The 23,587-nt window shown below is 41.9% G+C and overlaps 1 protein-coding gene across 1 annotated transcript in view; it reads right to left on the bottom strand.

The window, feature by feature from the left end:
- The window catches only part of nrxn1a (neurexin 1a), a 76,671-nt gene that overhangs the window by 31,680 nt on the left and 21,404 nt on the right, over positions 1-23,587 (bottom strand). Inside the window, 8 exon segments of the mRNA XM_077551171.1 lie at positions 1,817-2,069; positions 2,564-2,694; positions 3,817-3,964; positions 4,244-4,468; positions 5,318-5,389; positions 8,086-8,247; positions 11,975-11,998; positions 13,745-14,046. Of these exon segments, the coding sequence (XP_077407297.1) occupies positions 1,817-2,069; positions 2,564-2,694; positions 3,817-3,964; positions 4,244-4,468; positions 5,318-5,389; positions 8,086-8,247; positions 11,975-11,998; positions 13,745-14,046 (1,317 nt within the window).

Here is a 23,587-nt window from a genome sequence, read left to right as displayed (position 1 = left end):
CAGTGCACACACACACACAAACACACACACTTTGGCACGAGAAACACTTTGGAGTCCCGCGACAATCGCCGCCACTTCCTCTTCTTGTCCGACTCCATCTCGCCGGCCGTATCAGTCGCGCCGCCGCTGTTCCCTCAGTCTGTCGTTTTCTTCCCCCCCCCTCGTATCTCGCTGTCGAGATGCTCCGCCATCGTCCCCTCACCTGCTGTCACGTCGCGTCGGTTCCGAGCCAGCGCCTCCGTCCCCGCCGCGTCCCCGCCGCGTCCCCGCCGCCGCTATCGTTTTCCTCACGCCCCTTCTCTACGCCTTTTGGCGCCGCCGAATAAAAAGAAGATGTTGAGCTATTCTTACAAGCGGACAAGTGCAGGGATGGGCGGCCATTTTGTCATCAATCTTTACCAGGGTGATTTTTTTTTTTATGCACAAATGGTGCAGTGGGTAAAAGAATGTCGTCAACATGACCTGAGACAAGGAACGAAATAGAAATGGTGAAAACTTCCGAATGGGAGGAGGTCAACCTGGCAAATTTCTGGATTTTGAGGAAGTAACTCAGATTTGGGATTTTGGAGCTGATCACCGACCGATTTTGTGTACAGTTGACCCCCGCTATTAATCTATATACATACAGTTGATGCCCATTGAAATGCATTGGGGAAAAATAGCAACAATTAACTCTTTGACTGCCAAAAACGTTAAATAACGTTTAGTAAAATCCTATGGAGGAGTGCCAAAGACGTTAAAAGACGTTTTTTTTCAAAACAGAGGTGAAACTAACCATTTTCTATTGTTGATTACTGAAAAACAGAATAAGGTAGAAACAACCTTTTTTTTCTGATGAAAGATGAGAGTCCAATCTTTCATTTGGCAGTATGTGTGTTTCCATAGTCCAAACACATCATTTTATGTGGACCTTGAAAGATCAGTCAAAATGCTTAAAATCGGCTGGCACCCACGGCATCCCTTTTCTGAAAACGTCTGGCAGTCAAAGAGTTAAATTCTAGAAATTCTCCCCAAAATTGATTAAAATTCAATAAACAAAAAATAGAATAAAATATTTGAAGGAGTTTAAAAAATATTATTTTTTTAACTGTATATGCTGAAAAATAAAAAAATACATATATTAATGATGGTAGCACAGAATTTTCCTGAACAAGATTATATTTGCTGTAATATTTTATTTTGCAGATTGATCACTGACTTCATCGATCGATCATCAAATTTTGACATTACAACCGATCACCGATTTTGCCTAAAAAGCAAAAAATATCTGCCGATCAGATCAGAAGTGCAGTTGTATAAAAAAATTGTATTTCTACTGCTTGAATTTTCCATCTTGTTTCTGTGTCATGGTTTTGTATAAATGTAAAGACACAAAATGGCGGAAATAAATAAATCTGTCCCATTTTCAACTTTAGTGGTAAGAAACTGGCCTCCCACCTGTGAAATATGACTTTTTCCGACTTTTCCAATCTTGCTGTTCACTGACACGGAATTGAGGGGTGGGGGGGGGGTGTTGACCTTTTACTTTTGTGGATTCAGAGGTAGCATTAGAAGTCCTTTTTTTTTTTTGACAGTGACTATGTTTACATGCAGTCAGAATTCCGGTTCCTGAAACATTCCAGATAGCCCGTTTACATACAGTATGTACGAGCGGTACGAGTTACTCCCGTATAGGATTGGAATACCCAGCTTTTAACTTTATATGTTTAATAAAAGACATTGTATTTCCGGACTTAAATGCTCGTATGTATGCGTGTAGAGATGCAACCTGTGGCATTTTCACCGTAGAGACACAAAAAACTTTTTTGGGACTGACCTCTCTCGCAGGACCGTCCGAGGTACCCGGTGCCCGAGCAGTCGCAGACGTAGCGGTTCCATCCCTCGCGGCAGACGCCGTTGTGCTGGCAGGGGTTGGACAGGCACTGCTTGGGCGGCTCCCTGGAGCACGAGGGTTTGACGCCCACCGCCCGCTGGGCCTCGGCCAGCCGCCGGATGTCTTTGCTCTGGCCGTCCACGAACAGGTCGCGGATGCAGCCCACGTAGCCGTAGTTCAGCAGCGCCGTCCACACCTGAGGCACGAAGGGGGGGGGGGGGGGGGGAGGCGGGGTTCAGCCAGGCGTTAAATGACTTTGACATTTGGCAGTTTCTTAAAATGTAATTGCCGGAGTAGCTTGGATATAAAATCGAACTGTTGCGCTCTGTTTAATTAGCAGGAACTCAACACTCACGCGTCTTAGCAAATGTCCCCATTGTAATGTGGACGCCTTGAAGGGGCGTGGCCTAGTGAGAGACGTCAGGAAGTAGAGTCTGGTTGGCCATTACATTTTTGGATTTGTGGCCGGCAGCAGCTGCTTGAGTTATATTTTGCATTTTCTATTTGGGTTTGACTCAGAAATTTTGTTAGCTTGTCTATGGCCTTTCCCATTTTGTGTTAGCATTATGCTAGCAGACTTTAAAGCAAAGTTATTTGTTTGTTTTACTATGAGTTTGATAGTAAAAGAGTCTAAGTAGAGTGGAGGCTCTTCTACCCGAACTCCCCCCGAAAAGTGATGTTGACACGCACCTCCGTGGGGAAAATGAGTCCAGCGCGGTCTTCGGGAAGACCCCCGAGGTAAAGCGTCTCGTCCAAGTCCAGGATCTCGCTGTCGCCGGGTGCCGTGTAGGCCGTTCTCACGCTGTTCACCGAGATGGTCCCTGAACGCAGCACAAACATCGTCGCGATGACGTCCAGCCGCCACCATCATCATCATCATCATCATCATCATCATCATCATCATCATCATCATCATCATCATCCCGCCTCTTTCTTTGCACTCCTCCACATGAAAAGCGACGCAAATGAGAAGTCTCATCACTGAGTCATCCTCAGCGGTGGCGAGCGAGCGACGTCCACCATTTTGTCATCAATAAATCACGGCCCGCTTATTTTTAGTCGCGACCGCCGCCAACAATGGAGAAGTAATGAGGGCGGGATGAGAAAAGCGAGTGCGCCGTTTGCAATTACAAAGTCATAAACAATGCGAGTGTATATTGATGTTTGGAGTGTTGGATTCAATAAGCCACCGTTTGTTTTCTGACTACAGACAGCAGGCAGACAAACAGGATTACGGCCCTTTTCCACAGGGGAGCAGCAAAGCGGGCAAATTTTAGCTCGGGCGCCGTCGTGCCAGCAGCGCTGGCCAAAAAGTGACGCGCTAGGAGAGGGGAGCGAGCAAGGGAGGGGGAGGCGCGGGGGCGCTGCCTCTTCCGTAGCGTCCCCCACTCTGGAATCTATTGTCCCGTCTTGCCTCCTTAAGATCATAATACGCACGAGACTACTTTATGGATACCGGGGGGGGGATGTGTTGTTGTATGGTTTGCACACTGAATTAGTGCAGGGAAAGGAGAAGAAGAGCAAGTCAAATACATTTAGGCAATGAAACAAAAAAAAGGATATATATATATATATATATATACGTTAAAAATCGTATTTGGCAAATTAAGTCTAGGTCAAAAAAATAATTGGACAAATTTCAATTCAAAATTGTAAAAAAAGGCAAATAAAATTTGACAAACAATCCATAATAATCCATAAATCAAATACATTTGGGTAAGGAAAAAACAACAAAAAAAAAGTCAAAAAAGAATATATACGTTACAAATCGTATTGCGCAAATAAAGTCGAAGTCCAAAAAATTATTGGACAAATTTCAAGCTAAAAGTCAAATACAATTTGGCAAACATTCAATTTAAAAAAAACATTGAACATGTATCAAATAAAAGTTCGAAAATCTAAATATCTTTTGGTAAAATGAAATAAGACATGTGGGGACGTACCTGAGCGTCCGTCCCTCTGAAAGTCCACATGGTACCACTCGCCGTCATTCACTTTTCTGTCGATAGCTTTGGTCTTGGTGGTACCGGAGCCCATGTCCAGCAGCAGGTACAGGTGGCCGTCCAGCATCTCGATGGCGAAAAAATCCACCTGAACCGCCAACAGGACGCCGCGTTAGCATCTCAAATGGCAATTCTTGCTCTTGCTGATTTATTAATCGCCCCGTATTAACTATGCTGAGAAAAAAATGAACGTGGTCGGACGAATACATAAATATAAATTCACATGCAAAACAGAACGAAAGTGTTCCACAGGGTTCCATTCTGGAACCTCTGCTGTTTCCATTGTATCTGCATATTGTCATTGTATACAAAACAACAACATTTGAGGTTGCTTAAAAAAAATAAGTTAGCATCTCTTGGCGTTGACCTTGACGGTGGGCGGCGTGCGCGGGTCCTTGCGCTGCATCTGCCGGGGCTTCCCGTGGCTGAAGAGCATCAAGCCGTTGGGCTCGGTGGTCCTGAAGTCGAAGGAGATGGAGCCCGCCTTCTTGGCCGTCCACTTGCTGAGCGCCACGAAGGACTCGGGCGTGTCGAAGGTGACGGGATCCAGCGTGGCCACGCTCTCGCACTTGAAGGACACCACGCCGCTGACCTGCGGGCCCATCGGAGTAATGAGACGCGAGGGCGGCCTTATCGCCAACAAAATGGGATTGAAATGACGCCAGGTTGTGCTGGCGGCTACATTTCAACAACATAATCCCATTTAGCCGGAGCAGAAAGTCTTTAAGGATGGTGTCGAGGGAAACCCCCTGATTATCGCGGGGGACTCGTTCCAGACACACAATAGGTGAAAAGATGCCATAATACAGCTCAAGGTTATTATACTGTAGTTAATGGAAACGAACAAAATAAACTAAAATTGAAAAAATATTTGCGCTAAAGAAATAACATTTAAATTAGAGTGCTTTAAAAAAAAAAAAAAAAAGAGAATTGACTGAAACTACATTTTATGTTAATTGAAGTAACTCAAATAATGATAATTAAAGTGAAAATGTCCTTCGTTTTCATAATTTAATTTCACAAATGAGATTTGAAATGTCCTTATTTCAATATTCTTGTTCAGCTGTTCATAAGAAAGAAGAAAACTGTAGCTTACTTTATTACACAATATTCATTTAATGAATTACTTCTATTTTTTTTTTAAACTTCAACTAATACTAAAACTAAGAAAACCTAAATTAAAAATGATGCATTTTCGAAAAAGTAAAAACTACCAAACCCAACCTTAAAACTAATTAAAAATAAATGAATTCAAAAAACAAAGCAACATAAAACAAAACTAACCATAATATAAAATCAAATTTCTATATACCAACCCTGATACAGCTCTGTGCAACTGTGTCTCTCCTTTCCCACATGCAAGGGCATTACAGTAACTATACTTCGAAAGCCCATTAAAAAAAAAGGCTGGACTTGAAGAAAAGGACAAGACAAAATGTACCTTCATTTTCGGGTCTCCCTGTTTAGCGAGTCTAGACAGCTCCAGCCGCACATCGTTATTCTTGTACACCACCTTCAGGCCAAGAAAAAAAAAAAAAAAAAAGAGACGGGATTTAAGGGGTAGGAGGAGAAAGGATGAAACAAGAAGTCACCTTTGAATCCCTAAAGATGGAGCCTTTTATTTGGAAGAACTTCTTGGGAGTCATTTCAAACACTCGTAATTGGACATCGGGGAGTGTTCTTTGATTATCACCCCGAGTCAGAACCAACCACTGAAAAAGCCAGTCCTAAATGAAGCGGATTCCAACCCAGACCACTTTTTTTTTTTTTCCCCAGACTGAGAGCTTAAATTTGTGTACATACTCGAGTTTTACTGAAATAGAACCCATTTTAGTGTATCAACTTATGACTGACATTTGAATTGCATATTTTGTGGTGCTTCAGCATGAACACAAGGGGGCACTGTGTAAAAGTAGTACATGGATAAGAGACGAAGAAGAACGTACTGAGGACAGCGCATTACACGATTTTGCCATCGCAAGAAATACGCTGTCAAACGTCAACAATTCTTGATCCTCGGTATATTTAGACAAAAGCACATCACACTTGGGGTCTGTTTTACATTTTGGTGGAAGAAAATGCACAAGACTCCTGCTCTAATTTCAAGTATTGCTGGATTGTGACTATTTTGAGGCCGGTGGCTTGCGTTCCTTCCTGCTGGGCTCCGACACAGAACGCTCTCTCACTGAGCAGCAGAAGACGGCGAATGTGCCGAGCATTCTGATGCGACGGGCGCAAAAACACAAGCTCGGCTTTATTAACCCGAACCTCCTTCGCCCGCCCCCCCACTCTCTTTTAGCTCTGGAGGCCCTTTGCCCTCTTCCTTTGACATCTTCTTCTTAGCCATTAGCCTCTGCATGTTATTAAACAAGCTAAATAAAAAAAAAACAACGCAATGCAATTACTGAAATTATTACAATGAATAAATATTGAAACACTGAGAAAAATCCAAGTCGACGACATAGAATACGAAATGTGTTAAAAAAAAAAAAATATATATATATATATATATATAATGAATTTTAAAAATATTATAATAAAATTTGGCATGTTTTTGTCAAATTGCATTGATAGTAGTGATACTAATAGTAGTAATAGTGAAGTAAAATAAAACAAATTAAAACTATTAAATGCAACGGTAATACCGCAATATACCGATATATATATATAGTATAGTTGCCACGATATTGTTGTTGTCAAGGTATGATATGAAAAGCAGTACATCTGTGAAAAAGGCCAGGTTGTTTTCCATTAGTGCAGTTGCAGCACCCTCTGGTGGCTGGATAATTAGTGCAGTTTAATTTTAATTAGACATGCTTTGGCCACCTATGTTTAAGACGCACGCTAATCGCCAATAATGAAGGAGAACGTAACATGTTTGGGAAGGGGGAAGCAATATTTAACTTTTTCAATAATTTTTTATAATTTTTTTTTACAATATCGCAATATAAGTTTTTATACAGTATGGTGAGCTTTTTTATACGATTAATATCATATTGTTATGTTTGGATATCATTACATCCCTATAATACTGTAACAATAAAATGTCATTTAACACCGTGACAAAAAAATTGCTAAGACCTTTTCTTCTGACGCAGACGGATTCCGAGCATGATTTTGTTCTACTAATATATCTATTATGATATGATAACGGCAAGAAGCCGGCAGAAGAACGTGACATACATAAGTACGTCTTCATTTGCTCGCACTTAATGACGACAGCGTGGCAGTATTAAATATGCAAACGTGCGCAGGCCCGCTTTAAAGGCGACCCATCTTAATGGCCACATCCAGTACACGTACAGATCTGCGTTTGGCACGTCATCTGTCACTTGGTTCGTTGACGACTCCTGCTCGCGGCGTGAACGAAAGACGCGCATTTCGCCGGCTGCGCGTCTATTTGTCTCTCCTCGCCGCGTGCTGTGCAGAAGAATCACGCGAGTCGCAGCAGGGCTAATTAGCATGCGGCTAGTCCCCCAACGACGGTCCACATCAGCGATTCTCTCTGATGTCGGCAAGGTGTCTGGGACTTTGGGGGAGAATCTGCCAGTTGGAAGCGACTGTGTTTGTGGGCGGGCTTTTTTTTTTTCTTTTAAGAGAATGTTGGTAAAATATGGAGGAGAGCAACAGACACTGTAATAACCGTTTGCGGGCAACATCATCATTGATTTTTTTTTTTTAAAGATCTGTTTATTCAGGATCAGGATTGAATACTATAGTCAAGTCAATTGAATGTAATTCTAAACGGGCATTCAATCGCACAAACTGAAGTCTGTGACGTCATCCACCAATCAAAAAAGAGAACCGGAACGCACTTGAAATTGGTGAAAGATGATCCTCGGAATGTTTTCGCACGGACGTCAGTGGTTATTTTTCAATTTCACGGCGGCGAACGCGACGTGCGGCTGCATGTGGGATGTAAGTCAAAGAGATATGTGACAGGATTAGTCCCGTCTAGGGATGTGGAATCTATCGCGAACGACCGAATCAGTCAGACGGAAGATGTAACCCAGCTAAGGAGCATGCAAATATATCATTTCAGCTTTGTGTATTGTTTTGAAGAGCCTGTAAAGCAGACATTTGTTTTTAAATACATTCGACGTGTTTGAAGATAAATGCCGAAACCTCAAGTGAGACGTTAAAAGCAAAACAGATCCGCCAAACAAATGAACTCTCTTGATATCGTTACCGACGTCAAAACCTGCCCACCTCTTTCAAGCAGCCCATGAAGTTGTTGCTGACGGGGGAGCCGGGCAAGTCGGCCGTGCTGGGGCTCCCTCCCACGTAGAAGAAGTCGTCGGACCCCAGCATGGTGTAGTCCTCCTGGGTGTAGCCCGTGGTGGTCAGGATGCCGTCCACCGAGATGGTCACCTACACAACAAAGCACAGGGAAAGGACACGCTATATACTCACAGCCAAAGGCGGCGCTAGGCGCTAGCTAGGCGCAGAGCAGCCAAATTAGCCCCCCGTTACTCTGGCAACCAAATGTTGTGTTATGTGGCGGGGAGATGGCCTGATTGGTTTGGGGACTCGTGTGTGTTTCTGCATTGGATGTCGTGCGCTAGACTGGGTGTCGGAAGTTGGGGGATGTTGTTGCGAGAGGCCATCCGTGGGGGTCCACGTTGGAAGGAAACCTCGCGGCGCTGGCGGAGGTCTTGTGACGGAGTGGGCCGGCACGCCAGTTCCAGCAAATATGTGGGCTCGATGGTCTCAGGTTCCTGGTGTCACAGGTCTCGGTTGTAAGACTGGCAGTTCAACGGACCCAAAGGTCAGGTGGTTCCACCCTGGACCCAACCCAGTAGATGTGCCTCAAAATCCGAGTTTAGGGAAGTCTTTCAAGTTTTGAGGACAAATTCAACCCAGTTACCCAGGATGAAGTCTGCTTTAGAGATCTGGAGTTTGGTGTCGGAGCTAGTACGGTAAATCGATGGGAGGTCGTCATGCCACAGAGTCGTGCTGAATAGGGTTGTGGTCATTGTGCAGATCTTCCAAATCCAATGGATTTAGGCGCTAATTCGGGTTTTCTCAGAGTTTGGTGAAAAATAGTGTCAGAAGTGGGAGGAAAGCAATGACACTGTGGATGGGCAAGGTAGCGTCAGTCTCTTGATGTGGCGAACAGAGTACAGGTTTTTCAAGCCAACGGACCCAAGATGAAATCTGGGTTGGGGGAAGTTTCTTCACCCAAATCAAGGTTCAGGGTACTCGTCCTTTTTTTGTGATGAATGAAGGGGGTGGTTAGCTATGACACGGGGCCGCCTTGGAAAAGGGAGACGTCGTGAGATGCTACGGATGCCAAAGAGGGGTGGTCCAGGTTTTTAGAAATGAGTTGAGCAGGTTTGTCAGTAGGATCCTGTAAGATAGTCCAACCTCCAGAAGATGGCGATACATTCTGAGTGATCAAGATTTGGCAGGCTTTTATTAGTTATCCCGGCAGAGGTTTTTCAACCCGGGAGACATCTGGGTTGAGGACATTCCTCCTTAGTCGGAGTTCGGCAACAAATGGTCTCAGATGTGGGATGGCGTTCTGTGATAACGAGGATTAAGGGGGGCGGGCCTTTTAGCTGCTGTGGTTGAAACGTCTGTTGTCATCTGGGTTGAGGGGACTCTTCCTCAGAGATCGGCGCCAAACGGGATTGTTAGCGCCGACCGAAAGATCCGAGTTGTTACGGTTAAGGGTTCTTAAACCCAAGGGACTTATCTATCTGCAGCGAGATTCCTCTGTGAGAAAAACTTTCCTAGCTGTAAATCTACCCGTAGTGACCCCAGTTGGGAACGCAAACCGTCGACAACACTAAAGGTCAAAACGCGCTCGCCTCGACCACCTGCAGAAGCCAACCATGACATGCTACGGGATGAAACCCACACCATTGTCCCGTTATTGATCCTGGGGCCGAGAGACCATTTAGCGCCATGGCAGACGCGCATGTCCACGACAAGGGTCACTTTGTCAACACTGTAATGGAAGATTGCGCAACAAATGCTGACTCGCACCTTTTGCATTCAAAGCTCTTTGTGCCGCCGCTGATTTGATTTACTCGCCAATACAACTTTTAACAGCCTGCCTGGCTCAACACGCGAGCGGCTCACTTTGCCATCCGACAGGCTCCAATCCTGTCACTTGAGGGCCGTTGTTTACAAACAGCAGCAGGCGGAGGGTGTTAGTACGAGTCCGCAGGCTTCCTGGTGCTCGTTAGTAGTGTGGAGTTACTGTGGTGAGGGTTGATGATGTTAGTAAGCCGTGATGGTGTTAGTGTGTTGTTAGTTGCGATGATGTTGTTAGTGGCTGGGGGGGGGGGTTGCCATCTCGGGAGGGGGGGTAGGGGAGGGGGCTGGGGTTAATTTTTTTTCAGCTCAGATGACACCCTGACGACCAACACACACTTATTGATTAATACACACAAAAGTGTTAGATGGGCCACAGCTCATTCCACAAGTAGATCTAAAAGCATGCGGCGTGGTTGCTCATTCCACATGCGCAAAGAAGATGATGGGATGATGCCAAGCATGCAGCCGCAGCCCGGGAAGACCGGAGAACAAAACAAAGATTGCAAGCTACAAGCAGCGACCAACGGGCCCTCGCACCCTATTTCTCATGGACAATCTTCGAAATGATCGAAAACGTTGACGTTAGACCCCGCCCACATTAGAAGGCTCTGGCAAAAAAGCTTCACAATTATTTTACTCTGGTTTATTATCTTTTGTGGATGTTTTCTGCTAATTGGTCTTGGGGTTCATTTCAGTTCATTCCTTAGTAGGAATTTGGACAAATACGATCCCTGGAATTCGCCCAAAATTGCTACTTCAACCTAGATTGGCCAACTGTTAAATTAAAGCTGTGATAGACACGACCATCCCATTTTGTGTCAATTAATGAAACTGCTGTCATAGGCTGAATTTTTTCTAACTTACAAGTAAGAATTTATGACGTCTGCCTTACAGGTAGATAGCGTAGGCAAATGTTATCTGCTTCCGATTGGGGATCATTTAGAGGAATCTTTTATAGCAGTTTGTCAAAGTAACAAAGAGTGGAATTTGCCCAAAATCAAAATGGCCGACTTTCTCTTCTCTTCTTCTCTTCTCTTTGATTTTGGCTACCTTGTGGCCAATTTGTCAGCATACTTGCTTCCAATTGGCATTAGGGCTCATTTAGGTAAATTCCATAGTAGAAGTTTGTCAACACAAGCTCTGGAATTTACCCAAAATGGCTGCGCCTTAACCTAATATTGTCGACTTCCTCTTCGATTTTGGCCGTGGCAACTTGTGGGCCATCTGTCAAGGTTACCCGGCACCAGTTGGGATTAGGGTTAATTTGGGCAAATTCTGTAATAGAAGTTCGTCAAAACATGAGGTCGGGAAATCGCCCAAAATGGCTGCCTTAACTTCCTCTGCAATTTTAGCTATGGGAATTAATCCTCTATCTATCTGTTACTAATTGTGATTAGAGCTTATTTGGGCAAATTCCCTTGTAAGGACTCCTCAGAAATTACCCAAAATTTTCCTGAAAAAAACCCTGAAATTACCCAAAACGAATGTCTAACTTCCTATTCAATTTTAGTCCTTGAGACTTTTTGCGCTTCCTGTTATGTATATATTTGTGAAACCTCTAAACTTTCCAGGGGAAGACTCTAAAAAAGTGAGACCTCAATCGACTTAAATTCACAAAATGCTTGCGAGAACGAATGGAATTTCGGCCGTGTTGAGTATTCCGAAGTATAAAATGAAACCTAAGGATTCGGTCTTTGTGCAGGCTAGCGCTCGGGGCCGCAACACAACAAGCAAGGCGGGGAGGAGTCCGTTTTTGTGCATGCAAAGGAGGAGGCGGGGCGCCGGCATGCAGGTGAGACACGAGCCAATCGTAAGCCATGAGGCGGGAAGAGAAAGGGGGTCATAAAGAAAAAAAGGCAACAAGAGAGGGGGGGGGGGGCTGGGTGAGGAAGAGATTGTTTTTTTAAAAGCTTTCAAAAAAATTAACAACCGCACTTATCCTTTTTATTGCTTACTCTTTTTGTCGTAGTAAAAAGGAAATAAGACACGGGTGGCAAAAGCCAAACTAAGAAACAATTAGAATGGTATCTACCGAACAATGGAATTTGTTTACCATAGCGTGTCCAATGCCTGAGTGCTTTGTGGGAGAGGGGGGAAGAAAGGAAAGCAAATCAAAAACTGTCAACAGAAGGAATTGGAAAAAGGAAAAGGAAAAAGCTCAAAAAAGAAGGCCCTCCGAGGAGTACTTTTCGCTAGGAGAAGGGCACAGGTTAGGTTAGTAGTATGAATCATTCCATGGATGGTGTTAGTTAGTTCCGCTGGCAGGTTAGTAACAAGTTAGTAGTCAGACGTTAGTAGTAGTAGTAGTAGTAGTAGTAGAGCTCACTGGGTTGGATGAGAAGAAGTACTCACCTGCGAGAGCTGCTGGACGGCTGAAAACTAAACAAGACATTGACGCTGTGGAGCACGCGCGGACTCGGTGGCGCTTCCACACGAGCAGAAGTTTCCGTGAGTTAGTTGGCTAGTGGTTAGTTCTGTTAGTTACCTTGGGTCCTCGGCAGCTGGCAACACTCACGCACTGTGGTGCGCCAAAGTCAAATACAAAGTGGAGGGAAATGCATTCGTTCATGTTGGCACCAAAAGAAGAAAAAAAAAAATGACGGTTTGGGATTGTTTCATCAATGCTGCCATTCAATACTGACGAGAAGGCATAACACGCCTCATGTGCACTATAGACTATTTTTATTTATTTATGTTCAAATTACTTATCATATTTTTTCTGGCATGATGTTGTATTTTTGCATGGTGCTGCTTGATGGGGATTTACTGTATTTGCAGTACATCACACATAAGAATAAGGGACATTTTTTTTGAATAATTAGTGTAAAATAGTGAATAATATATTTTTTGAATAATTTCCTTGAATAATAAGGTTTTTTTATCAAGTGAAAGAAAAAAAAACACAATTGGGAAAAAAATATTTTTGAAGAAAATTAGAATTTTATCAAATTAAAATATTAGGAATCAAATATCGAGAATACAAATTATTATTATTTTTTAAATAATCCATATAATTTAAATAAATTATATATATTAAATTAAATATTATATGGAAAGATTAAAAAAAATTAAGTGCAGACATTTTTTTTAGGATGGATAGTTAAAAATGAAAAGAATAATAAAATAATAAAAAAGGCTTTGATTCTTTTCATTAATTTAAGAACATTTATTTGTTAAAACTATATATTATATTAAATAAAAACCTATTCAAGTACTATTTATAGTTTAAAAAAAGAAGAAAAAATCAGTTAGAGATAATACAAATTTTGAAACCACTATTTTTGCAATCTGCTTTTAAAACAAAGGAGAATAATAAGAAAAATCTAAAATTTAAGAAACTAAATCCCAATCATTATAAATATATAAATATATATATAGAGTATATATATATATATATATATTAAAAACATGTAAATATTTGACAATATTAGTATTTGAAACTTTGAAAATTATATTGGAAACAGTTTATACAATAAAACAAAAATGTCACTTAACTAAAAGGAGTAAAGTCAGTGAAAGAGATAATTTTGCAACCCTCAAATTTTTTTTACTGAAATTTTTGTGTTATAATTAAAAAAATATATATTTTTTTAACATTATTTTCTTGACTATTTTCCCTATTAAAAAAGAAAAAGTATTGGAGCTGCACTTAACCTGTCAAAGCTCACATCAATTGTTAGCGGACAACCAATTCCACACAACTTGCAAAATTCTTAATCAGTTCGGCGACGACCCGAAAGCCTTGGCCGAGGTCAGCGCCGTTTAAGCGCTCTTGTTTGGTGTCATTTCTAAATGTGCGCGCGTGGCGGGGCTGCGCGTTTACCTGTCTGAGGTTGCGGGTGACCTTGACGTCGTGCCAGGCGTTGTCGTTGAACTTGCCGTTGACGGGCTCCACCAGGGCCTCGAAGGCGCCCGAGCCCAAGTTGATGACCAGCGACACGGCGCCGTTCTTCAGCGCCAGGTTGACGTAGTCGGCCGACTTGCCCGTGTGCAGCATCAGCCCGTTGCGCTGCAGCGTCTTGAAGGACAGCGTGATCTCGTCGCTGCTGGACTGGATGGGGTTGGGCGACAGGTCGTAGCAGAAGAACTCCGAGCCCTTGAAGGTGGCCACGTACTCCTCGCGAGCTACAACAACAACACTCGCACTCAGCGTCGCTATGATACTTATTTACGAGTTTCTAATTCCAGATCTGATAAAGAAATATAAAGACCGCCACTAGCTAAGACGCAGTATCGTTTTTGACAGAGGATAAAGAAGATATACAGGATTTTGTTACTGGAGTAATTGTGTTCAAATACCTGTTGTTAAAAGCACGTTAACTGCTGCAACGTCAATGCTAATTTTGTTATCCCATCAACGGCATTTTCCATTATGCGTTAGCATTAAGCTAGAGGAATTTCGTAAAGTTATGTCATTTAGTCCAATAAAAAACATGTAATTCTCTTTGCCTAATGATGTCTTATGTTCTCACAAATCTTTCCTATCAGACTGTACACAGATTGTGTCCAAATGTCAGCTGTCATTAATACCGCAACAAAGATGCTAATTTTGTTAGCCCATCAATGGTGTTTCGCATTATGCACTAGCATTAAGCTAACTTTCGTAAGGTAAAGTTGTGTAATGATGTGTCATTCATCTATGCCTCTTTTTTTTTTTGGGAAGAACTATTCGCGAGCATCCAAACTGCATCCCGTTTTGGTTTTGTTCAGGCGGCAGGTTAAAAGATGGGTGACTGAGTGAGTGCTAATTTGTACCATATAAAAAAACGATTGAAAAAGAAAAACAAAAGAAGAGGAACTGAATAAGACGAGATAATGATGGTGATTAGACGATTTCCTGGGCCGTGTCGCCTTCCCCCCCACGCGTTCTGCCCCGACATGACAAAATGGTGGGTGTTGATCACAACCAGCCGAGGGAAACAAAAGCTGGCAAAATATTATTTAAGGCGCTCCCGATGTTTGTTATTGTCAAGCAAATCCGCACTGACGAATATTAAAAACACACACACACGCGCGCACGCAAACACTTCCTGCTCTGGCATTAATTGTAGCGTAGCGCGCCGTGTAAACAAGCTTTGATCACGCGTGTGAGTTTGCAGCTTACGCCAGCAACGACAATAAGTCTGATGGCACGTTTGACAGCATAGCATGCGTGGCATAAGAAAACAAAAATCGATTTTTTTAATTATTTTCACTTTTCAAAAGGAAAAAATCTTTAATTTTTTTTCCCAACAAATATTCATAAAATAGAAAAGATCATATTCAACATTCTTCTGAGCAAAAACTACATATTTTTTTTTAAAATTCCATTTTTCAATTGTTTTTTTATTGTATAAAAAAAAGCAAGATTTTTTTTAATTAGCTCTTTGTAGAAGTATGAGATGCAGTCACATCAAAAGTATTGAAAAATGTATTCCTTTATTTAATTGAAAAAAATCCCTATAAAAATATATATATTTTTTAAAGATTGAAAAAAAGATAAATTATATTCTTTTTTTAAACAACCCCCCCAAAAAAACGAATAAAATACAAATATTTTAAAAATCAATTGTTTTTATATAGAATGTAAGATCAAAATCCCAATTAAAAATATTTAAAGCTACATTTTAAAATTGAGATGGAAAAATCCAATCAAATTTGAGTTAAAATAAATGTTTAAAGTGCTAAAAAAAATCCCATTAAAAAAATATAAATATAAATATAAAAAAATCCAGTCCATTTTTTGAACTGTAATTTTAACTATATTGAAGAAAAAAAATCCCACCTCATGAAAATAAAGCTCTCCCAATTCAAACATTTTTAAAAAGATATATAAAAAAATACACATTTTAAAACCAAAACATCCCTATATGTAATTTTAATTCCAAAAATTAAATATAAAAAAATATAAAAAATAGATAAATAATTATAAGTACACATTTTCATGAAATCCTTCTCAACAGAAAACATCATCCACGGGAAGAAATGAAGTGTATGTGTTAAAAGTTAATGCGAGACTTTCCTGTGGTTGCCGCTCTTAAAACGCCGCAAAGATGGAGAACGGCGGCCAAGCGCCGCACGAGCGGCCAATTAGAATTCCCCACTGTGAGGCGGCGACCGATGGCAGCTTGCCTGGCACGCCATTGGTGACCCCCAAGGACATTAGCCCAAGGTTTGGCAATCCATCATCCTTAAGCTCTCGGGCCTCTTATCTACACTCGCCCGCGCACACGCACGCACGCACGCACATCTTTGTGAAAAGCCACGGCGGTCGGTACCAAGCGCTGCATACGCAAGCGAGGGCGACGTGTTTTCCCGCGCCTCCGGCACGGCAGCCATCTTGCGACGGGTCGGGCCGGGGTAGGACGAGTGGAGGAGCGGCGGCGTAATGAATAGAGCGTAATAAGCTTGCTACGGCTGAGCCGGCGACGAGCACCCGGGTGGAAACGGCAAATGGGGCCGCACTCCAGTGAGGAGAATGGACGGAATAATGAAGAGGAGGAGGCGGCGAGGGCCAGAATATGTCACAATACAAAGAGCAATTATGGCAAATTGTCTTCCGTTTGTGTGAAGAAGAAGAAAAAGATGACGTATCATTGTGGAGAAGCAACATGGCGGCTGCTTGTGGCATCGTGTGATCACTGACTGACGCTGTTCATTATTGTGTGTAAGACAACGACGGATGTGGACAAGAATCGTTTTCTTTACGTGTTGACGACACCACCGATCCTGATTGGCCAATTTTCGTGGAAGAGTTCGGGATTGGCATACGTCCATTAATTATTTTTGCTTCTTGTTGTAAAATCTCCGTTTTCTCACCACCGTACAGCGTAACCTGCTTTGACCAACAACCCGATTTACTAACAATTTGGTTTGTAACAGGAAAAAAAAAACTTTTCCTCGCTCGCAATTTTCAGTCTACGGAACTTTCCTTGTTTGTGTAAAATGGCGGCCATTTTGGGGTAAGCAATAACCACAGCTATGGTAGCCAAAAAGGCAACTGTGATTTGCTAGCAAACTCACTATTATTTCATCCTCATAAACTGTTTTCGACTATTTATATATAGGAAATGTAACTTTTAACCACACAATAAATCAAAATAAGGTAAATAAAAGTCGATCGGCATTTCCATTTGTCTCAATGGAAAACGTCGGTTTGCAAGGTCTCATAAGAAATCTGACATGCACGTAAGCATGAAGATGAATTTATTGCTTCTATTTATTTATTTATTTTTTAAATACATGCAAAGAAGACCTTGAAAAAATAATCACATATTAAATCATAATATTGAGGGGAAAAAAAAACACTTTTCAAAATTGTTCAGTCCTCCTTTAGACAAGTTTAACTCATTTGCTCCCAAAAATGTACATTCTATTTTAAATATTACCATGCTCCCAAAGACGTATTTAGACCTCTTTTTTTTTTTATGCTAGAGCATACAGAAGGCTTTGATGCAGCCTCTGAACTGAAGAGAATGATTGTAGCAATTGTGGTTATTACAAAAAACAGCCAGCATATGGCAGCAGAGTATAAGAGAGCCACCAGGGCCATGTTGCAAATAAACTCTTTTCCCCGGTGTTTTCAACAGCTTTGTGAATAATGATGATACTTAGCTAGATTCTAATGCTAATTGCTGCAAAATGGAGACAGGAATATACTTTTTTTTTCCTGATGAAAGAAGAGACTCTAATCTTTCTTTTAATAGGTTCCATGTTTTTATAGCAATACAACACAATATTCTGTGGGCCTAAAATCTGTCAAAAATCCAGTAAAACAGCCTGGAGCGAAGGGGGTTGCTTCAGTGAAAATGGCTGCTCCTGTTTTTTTTCCATGCGCACGGTGTGTGTAAATATTGGTGGCTTGGCTTTCCCGACAGCGACACACAGCCACAAAAACCACACACAATGAAGACGAGTAATTTACGCAGGCGTCGTTAAGTTTGCGTGCGCGGCGCGCCTCTCCGCTCTCGCCGCTAATTTACGCGCACGGGCGTAAAGCATCCTGGTGCTCGCTGACCCCCGAAACGCTCACACTTTCTCTTCCTGTTGCAATTCCTCACATCGCAGCGCATACGAAGCATATGGAGCGGCATACGTGTGCGCACGCACGCACGCACACACACACTTGGCACACCTGACGCGATCACTGTGAGTGGATCATCTCAGATTAATAGAGTGAGTCAGTATTAGCTCGGTGTGAACACGCTAAGACACGCAACACACGGGAGGCAAATGCTGCCTTAGAAGGAATGACAGAAGGGAAAAAAAAAATCCGCTTCTCAACACATTGACCAAAAATTCGGGTGGACGTGTCCGTCGTAAGTAGACACACTAAAAAGTTTCAAGGACCCACGCGTGAAATTCAACAGGAAGTCAGCCATTTGGGTTGGAAGCGGCCATTTTGAACCAATTCCAGAGCTCTGACCAACTGACCAACCCAAATGAGCTCCAATCACAAGCGTGTGGCGGACGGATGAGTCCAAGCTAAACGTTCATCCCAGCGAGGGACCAACGCGGCGTCAACGTTCAACATTTCGAGGACTGGCCATGAAAGCAACGAGAGTGAGCTTGATGTAAAATGTACGCAATCATACTGCAACCCTGATGGGGACAAGCAGAAAGACGCAACAACAACATTCAATGATTTCTGAACAAGCGCTATAGGGAATGTAAAAACCCACAATAAATGGCGGCCACATATACGGCGTTTGTAATTGCATTTAGTTGCCAGAAGAGGGCAGAAAAGCTCTTAAAAACAGAGGATCATAAAGCATCAACACAATCGTGAACCCAGGTGAAATTCAGTAGATTAATTACACTGGGTAACACCATTTTTATTGAGTTAGCTCTGACGGTTTTTAGCCTAGTTTTTAGTCTTGAACAAATTTTTGGGTGCGGAATCCAAAAGTGATCTCAGTTTTTTGTTAACTCACGTCAATTTTTTTTATCTTTAGGATGCCCGTTTTACAGCTTAGAAAACTAAAAAAAGAGAAAAAAAGCATAAAGCCACACGTTGCCACGTAGCTGTAGATGAGTCCAATCGCAATTAGCTCTTCTTACTACAGTCTTACTACAGCTCATCAGTGGAATTTTGCTTTTCTGGAGGATGAGCTGTGGCGGAAAAAAAAACTTGACGTGCTAGAAGAAACCTGACTGCAATTTTGGAATCTGAAAAATAAATACTGTATGTCTTGTCAACATAACGCACCATATTTCTCATATAGTGAGGACGCCGCAACTAATTCCGGATTCCAAAGTGCATCACTGGACGTTTATAGCCACCCAAAAAGAAACGGAAATCTTCAAACATGTAGAATGCAACTATAGAAACAAATGTGCGAATTCATCAGCGTCAATCAAAACACAAACGGGCGTCCCGGAAAATTAACGACCCGAGTAAGTTGCCAATTTCGGCCTCATATGTCTTTTCCACCTGCTAATTTCTCACCGTTTCCACGGCAACTGGGTGGTATTTTTTTTTCTTGCGGAGCGCGAGAGACAAAGAGAGTCTGATTGAGTGAAGCGCACATTTTCATGGACAGCTGCACTAAAAATACATTGAAGCGAAGACGCTTAGAGGAGGAAATCAAACCATATACGGCGTTTCCCCACCATGTCGTTTGCGCCCCTCAGCAATCGATTCTCGTGTTTGTTTGTTTTTTTTTTTTTTACTATATTGACTTCCATGTGGGAAAAGAGAGTCGCAGTCACCAAAGTGCTTTTATGAGCAGTATCGTGAACTCCAGGAGAACAGTAAACACAAAAGCCACAGCTCACGGCCAGACACTCACGCAGACTTGATTTAGAACAGATAGAAAATTTGCGCTTAATTGGGAATTAACTATTGAAGTAATGCGATTAATTACGATTAAAAAAAATTATCACCTGACACTCCTAGCACATATATATATATATATATATATTCTGCAAATTGCGATTATTTTATATATATATATATATATATAAAATAAGCGCAATTTGCAGAATAGATTATTGACATTCCAAAATTATATAGTTTGACATCTTAAAGAAATTTGCCAAAAACTTTCCAGAAATTCACCATTCATTCCTGAACTTGTCGAGGTGACTAACTGCTGCCTTCTTTCTCTTATGTCTTAATCTCATTCTAATTTCTCCCCGTTTCCGCAACAACCAGGCATTGGTGTTTCATTTTCTCTTTTTTTTGGGGGGGGGGGGGGGGTGATTGAGTGAGACGCACATGATCAGCTGTACTGAATCAAAATGGCGGACTGAGGCGGCCGGGGCGCACATCAGGGGAGCGCACATTACACCGCACCTGATGGCGGCGAGGTGTGTGCGTTAGTGCGGAGAGGGGGTGTTTAATAAGACAGGATGGGGACGGCGGGCCGGCAAACAAAATGGAGGGAAGAAGAAGGAAGGATGGATAGAGAGGTGAGGGAGGGAGGGGGGAAAAAAACTGCTGCTCCATCTACAGTAAATCCCAGTGTGGCGAGCTTCAATCATAGCGCCGCTGTCATTCTGGAGATAGCACTCTGCAATTCCCCCCCCCCCACTCAGCCCCCCACCCACTGCCCCACCGCCCCGCTACTCGTTTTTAGCCCACGATGCAGTTCTGCTATCAGCTGCCAGCACACAAACACGCGCGCGCAAACACACACCGGAGAAGGCGTCCCCTTCTTTAATAACCGGCAGGTGGATTAACTACGCGCTTAACTAGCGCAAACAGATATACGAGCAAAGGCTTGCAAATGTATGCAAATGTATGCATTGCAGTTCAATTGTAAAAAAAAAAAAAAGAGAGAGAAAAAACAAGAAATAAATAAAGATCGACGCTGTCAGAAGTCACTCACTGGCAGCTGCTCAACGAGAAGGACGGCGGCGGCGGCGGCGGCGGCGGCTAGCACGTTGCGCCATGCGGGCGGATATTGCTTGTCGCCGTGACGCTGACAGATTGGTTGTTGACAACTTGCTTTATACCGACAGTTTTTATATGCTGGCTAAAAAAAAAAAAAAGTCTGATTTTTTAAACTGTCATTCATGGGTAAAAATAACTTTATTAACACAGCATGCGTGTCAGAATAATGAATGAAGTTTATTCTCAAACTAAAAAAAAACACTTTAAGCCTTTGCCTTAAATTCTGCTAGCTTAATGCTAGCAAATAACTCTGACTGCCAAAAACGTTAAATAACGTTTAGTAAAATCCTATGGAGGAGTGCCAAAGACGTTAAAATACGTTTTTTTTTCAAAACAGGTGAAACTAACCATTTTCTATTGTTGATTACTCAAAAACGGAATAAGGTAGAAACAAACTTTTTTTTCTGATGGAAGATGAGAGTCCAATCTTTTTGTTGGCAGTATGTGCGTTTCCATAGTCCAAACACATAATTTTCTATGGACCTTGAAAGATCAGTCAAAATGCTTAAAATCGGCTGGCACCCACGGCATCCCTTTTCTGAAAACGTCTGGCAGTCAAAGAGATAATGGGAAATGTTAGCAAAATTAGCGAATAGCTTATACGGTATATGAGTCAAAAGACAAAAAAAACATTTATTTTATTTTTTTTTTAAAGAAAAGGGCTTTAATTGTCATTCATGGGCAAAACTATGATAAACTTTCAATATTTTAAGATAGCACACTTGCCCTAATTTTGAATAATTACAAACTTTTATTAACGTCTTCATTGCAAAAAACAAAAAGCCTTCGAAAAAAGGTCCTTCAAGATGTTTAATGTCACTCCTATTTGGAGCTAGCTTAATGCTAGCACCGAATAGGAAACACCATCGACAAGTTAGCTAGTAGCAAAAGAAAAGCCACAAAACTCTGAAGTAAAAGCACAGCATTCATCCGCTGATGATGGGCTGAATGCTGTAAGACAAACTATTCATCAGCCAAGCGGCCCCCGCCGCTCATTAAGTGACTAATTTCTGCTTTTTGTTGTCACGGCCAAGGTGACTCGGTTTTGTCGGCCGGTGATGGAAGTGAGTGGCGCTGATTAGCGCTGATTAAAATGGCCGCTGTCAGGAGTTGGTATTGATTCGCTGGGTAATGGTGGCTCCTTGATTGCGGCGCAACCCGGTGACCAAATGACATTTTTAAAAGAGGCAGCGGCACGAAAAATCAGTCGAGAAAAACACGAAAAAGGTTTGGAGCTTGTTGTGAATTTCAAGGTGCGCTTGTTTTGATACGTCGCGCATCTAGCGCTGTAAAGACCATTTCACAACGACGTCACGTGGAATTCTGCCGCTGGCGGCACCGTTAGGGAACAAACCCTCACTTGTCCTTTGGCTAGCGTGCTCGAGGGGTGATGTTAGCTAGCGAGCTACATATTTGACCAGATCTCACTTTTTTTGGAGATAGAGCACTCGGAGTACTTTGAGGACTGTGTACAGATACTTGATAATGTCGCTACGCATTGCATGGCAAAATTGGCATAATCATAAACAAAAATATAATATTATTCATACACATTTTGACTTGTTTAAATGGATATATATATATATATATTTTTTATTAAAATAAATAAATAAATAATTAAATAAATCTTGTTTGGTCCAAAAGAAATTGTATTTTATTACGTTTAAACATTTTCTTGCTTTGCAACAAAAAACTAATGATTGTCCTAATCGTGATTTCAATTAACAAATTAACCGTAATTAATATTTCAGTCCTATACTAACCTTTATTATTATTCTCCGTAATGAATTGAATTTTTGAGGGTTTAAACGTCAACAAAAACTCAGCTAACTTTGCAGCCCTAGCAAAAAATGTGATATTTTAACAGCCATTTTCCCTCAAGCAACCCCCTTTGCTCCCGGCTGATTTTGCAAGGTCCACAGAATATTCTGTTCTATTGCTATAAAAATATGAAACCTACCAAAAACAAGATTAGAGTCTCTTCTTTCATTAGGAAAAAAAAAATCTGTTTCCGTTTTGCAGCAATTAGCATTATAATATGGCTAAGTTTCATCATGATTCACAAACCTGTTGAAAACACTGGCAAAAGAGTTTGTCGCAACATGGCCCTGGTTGATCTCTTATACTCTGCTGGCCGTTTTTGTTGTTGTTGTTGTAATAACTACCTTTGCTTTAAGCCACCTCTTCATGTCAGAGGTTGTATCAAAGCCTTCTAGCATAAAAAAAACAAACAAAAAACATATAAATACGTTTTTGGGAGTGCATGACAACGTATTAAAAACGTATTTATAAGTTGAATGAGTTAAAGTTGCTATTCCCAATTACATACTGTCACGCCCCCTGTAGAGGTTGAACCTATCTTCGCCACCCCCCCCCCCGCCTATTGTTAACAAACAACAAGAAAAGATGTATTGAGTCTCGAGTTATCGGTTGCTTCTTGACTGTAGCTCACAGTGACCGAACGAACCAAAAGGCCGCGGGCACATAAACCAGCCGGGAAATATCAGAAAGTGCTTTGAAGCCTCTTGCGCATTTCAAGGTTGGCTTCTTCCGCTACATTTAGCGCCGTATTCAATCTTTTAGTTCTTGTCCCATTTTGTATTTTTTGGGGGTGTTCCTTTATCTGCGCTCATCTCCCGCTCGGCTGCATCGCGGCGCTTTGGCCTCATCCCCGCCGGTACGCCGGCAAACCGGCTTGTTTCCATGACAATGTCTGCGGGCGGAACAATGTGTTTGTCTTAAAGCGGGATAAGATCACAGCTACTTTCATCCTTTTTAGTCACACACACA

Source organism: Vanacampus margaritifer, chromosome 18 (genome assembly GCF_051991255.1).
Source record: "Vanacampus margaritifer isolate UIUO_Vmar chromosome 18, RoL_Vmar_1.0, whole genome shotgun sequence".
NCBI classification, from domain to species: Eukaryota; Metazoa; Chordata; class Actinopteri; order Syngnathiformes; family Syngnathidae; genus Vanacampus; species Vanacampus margaritifer.
This window is presented reverse-complemented; position numbering and strand designations above follow the sequence as displayed.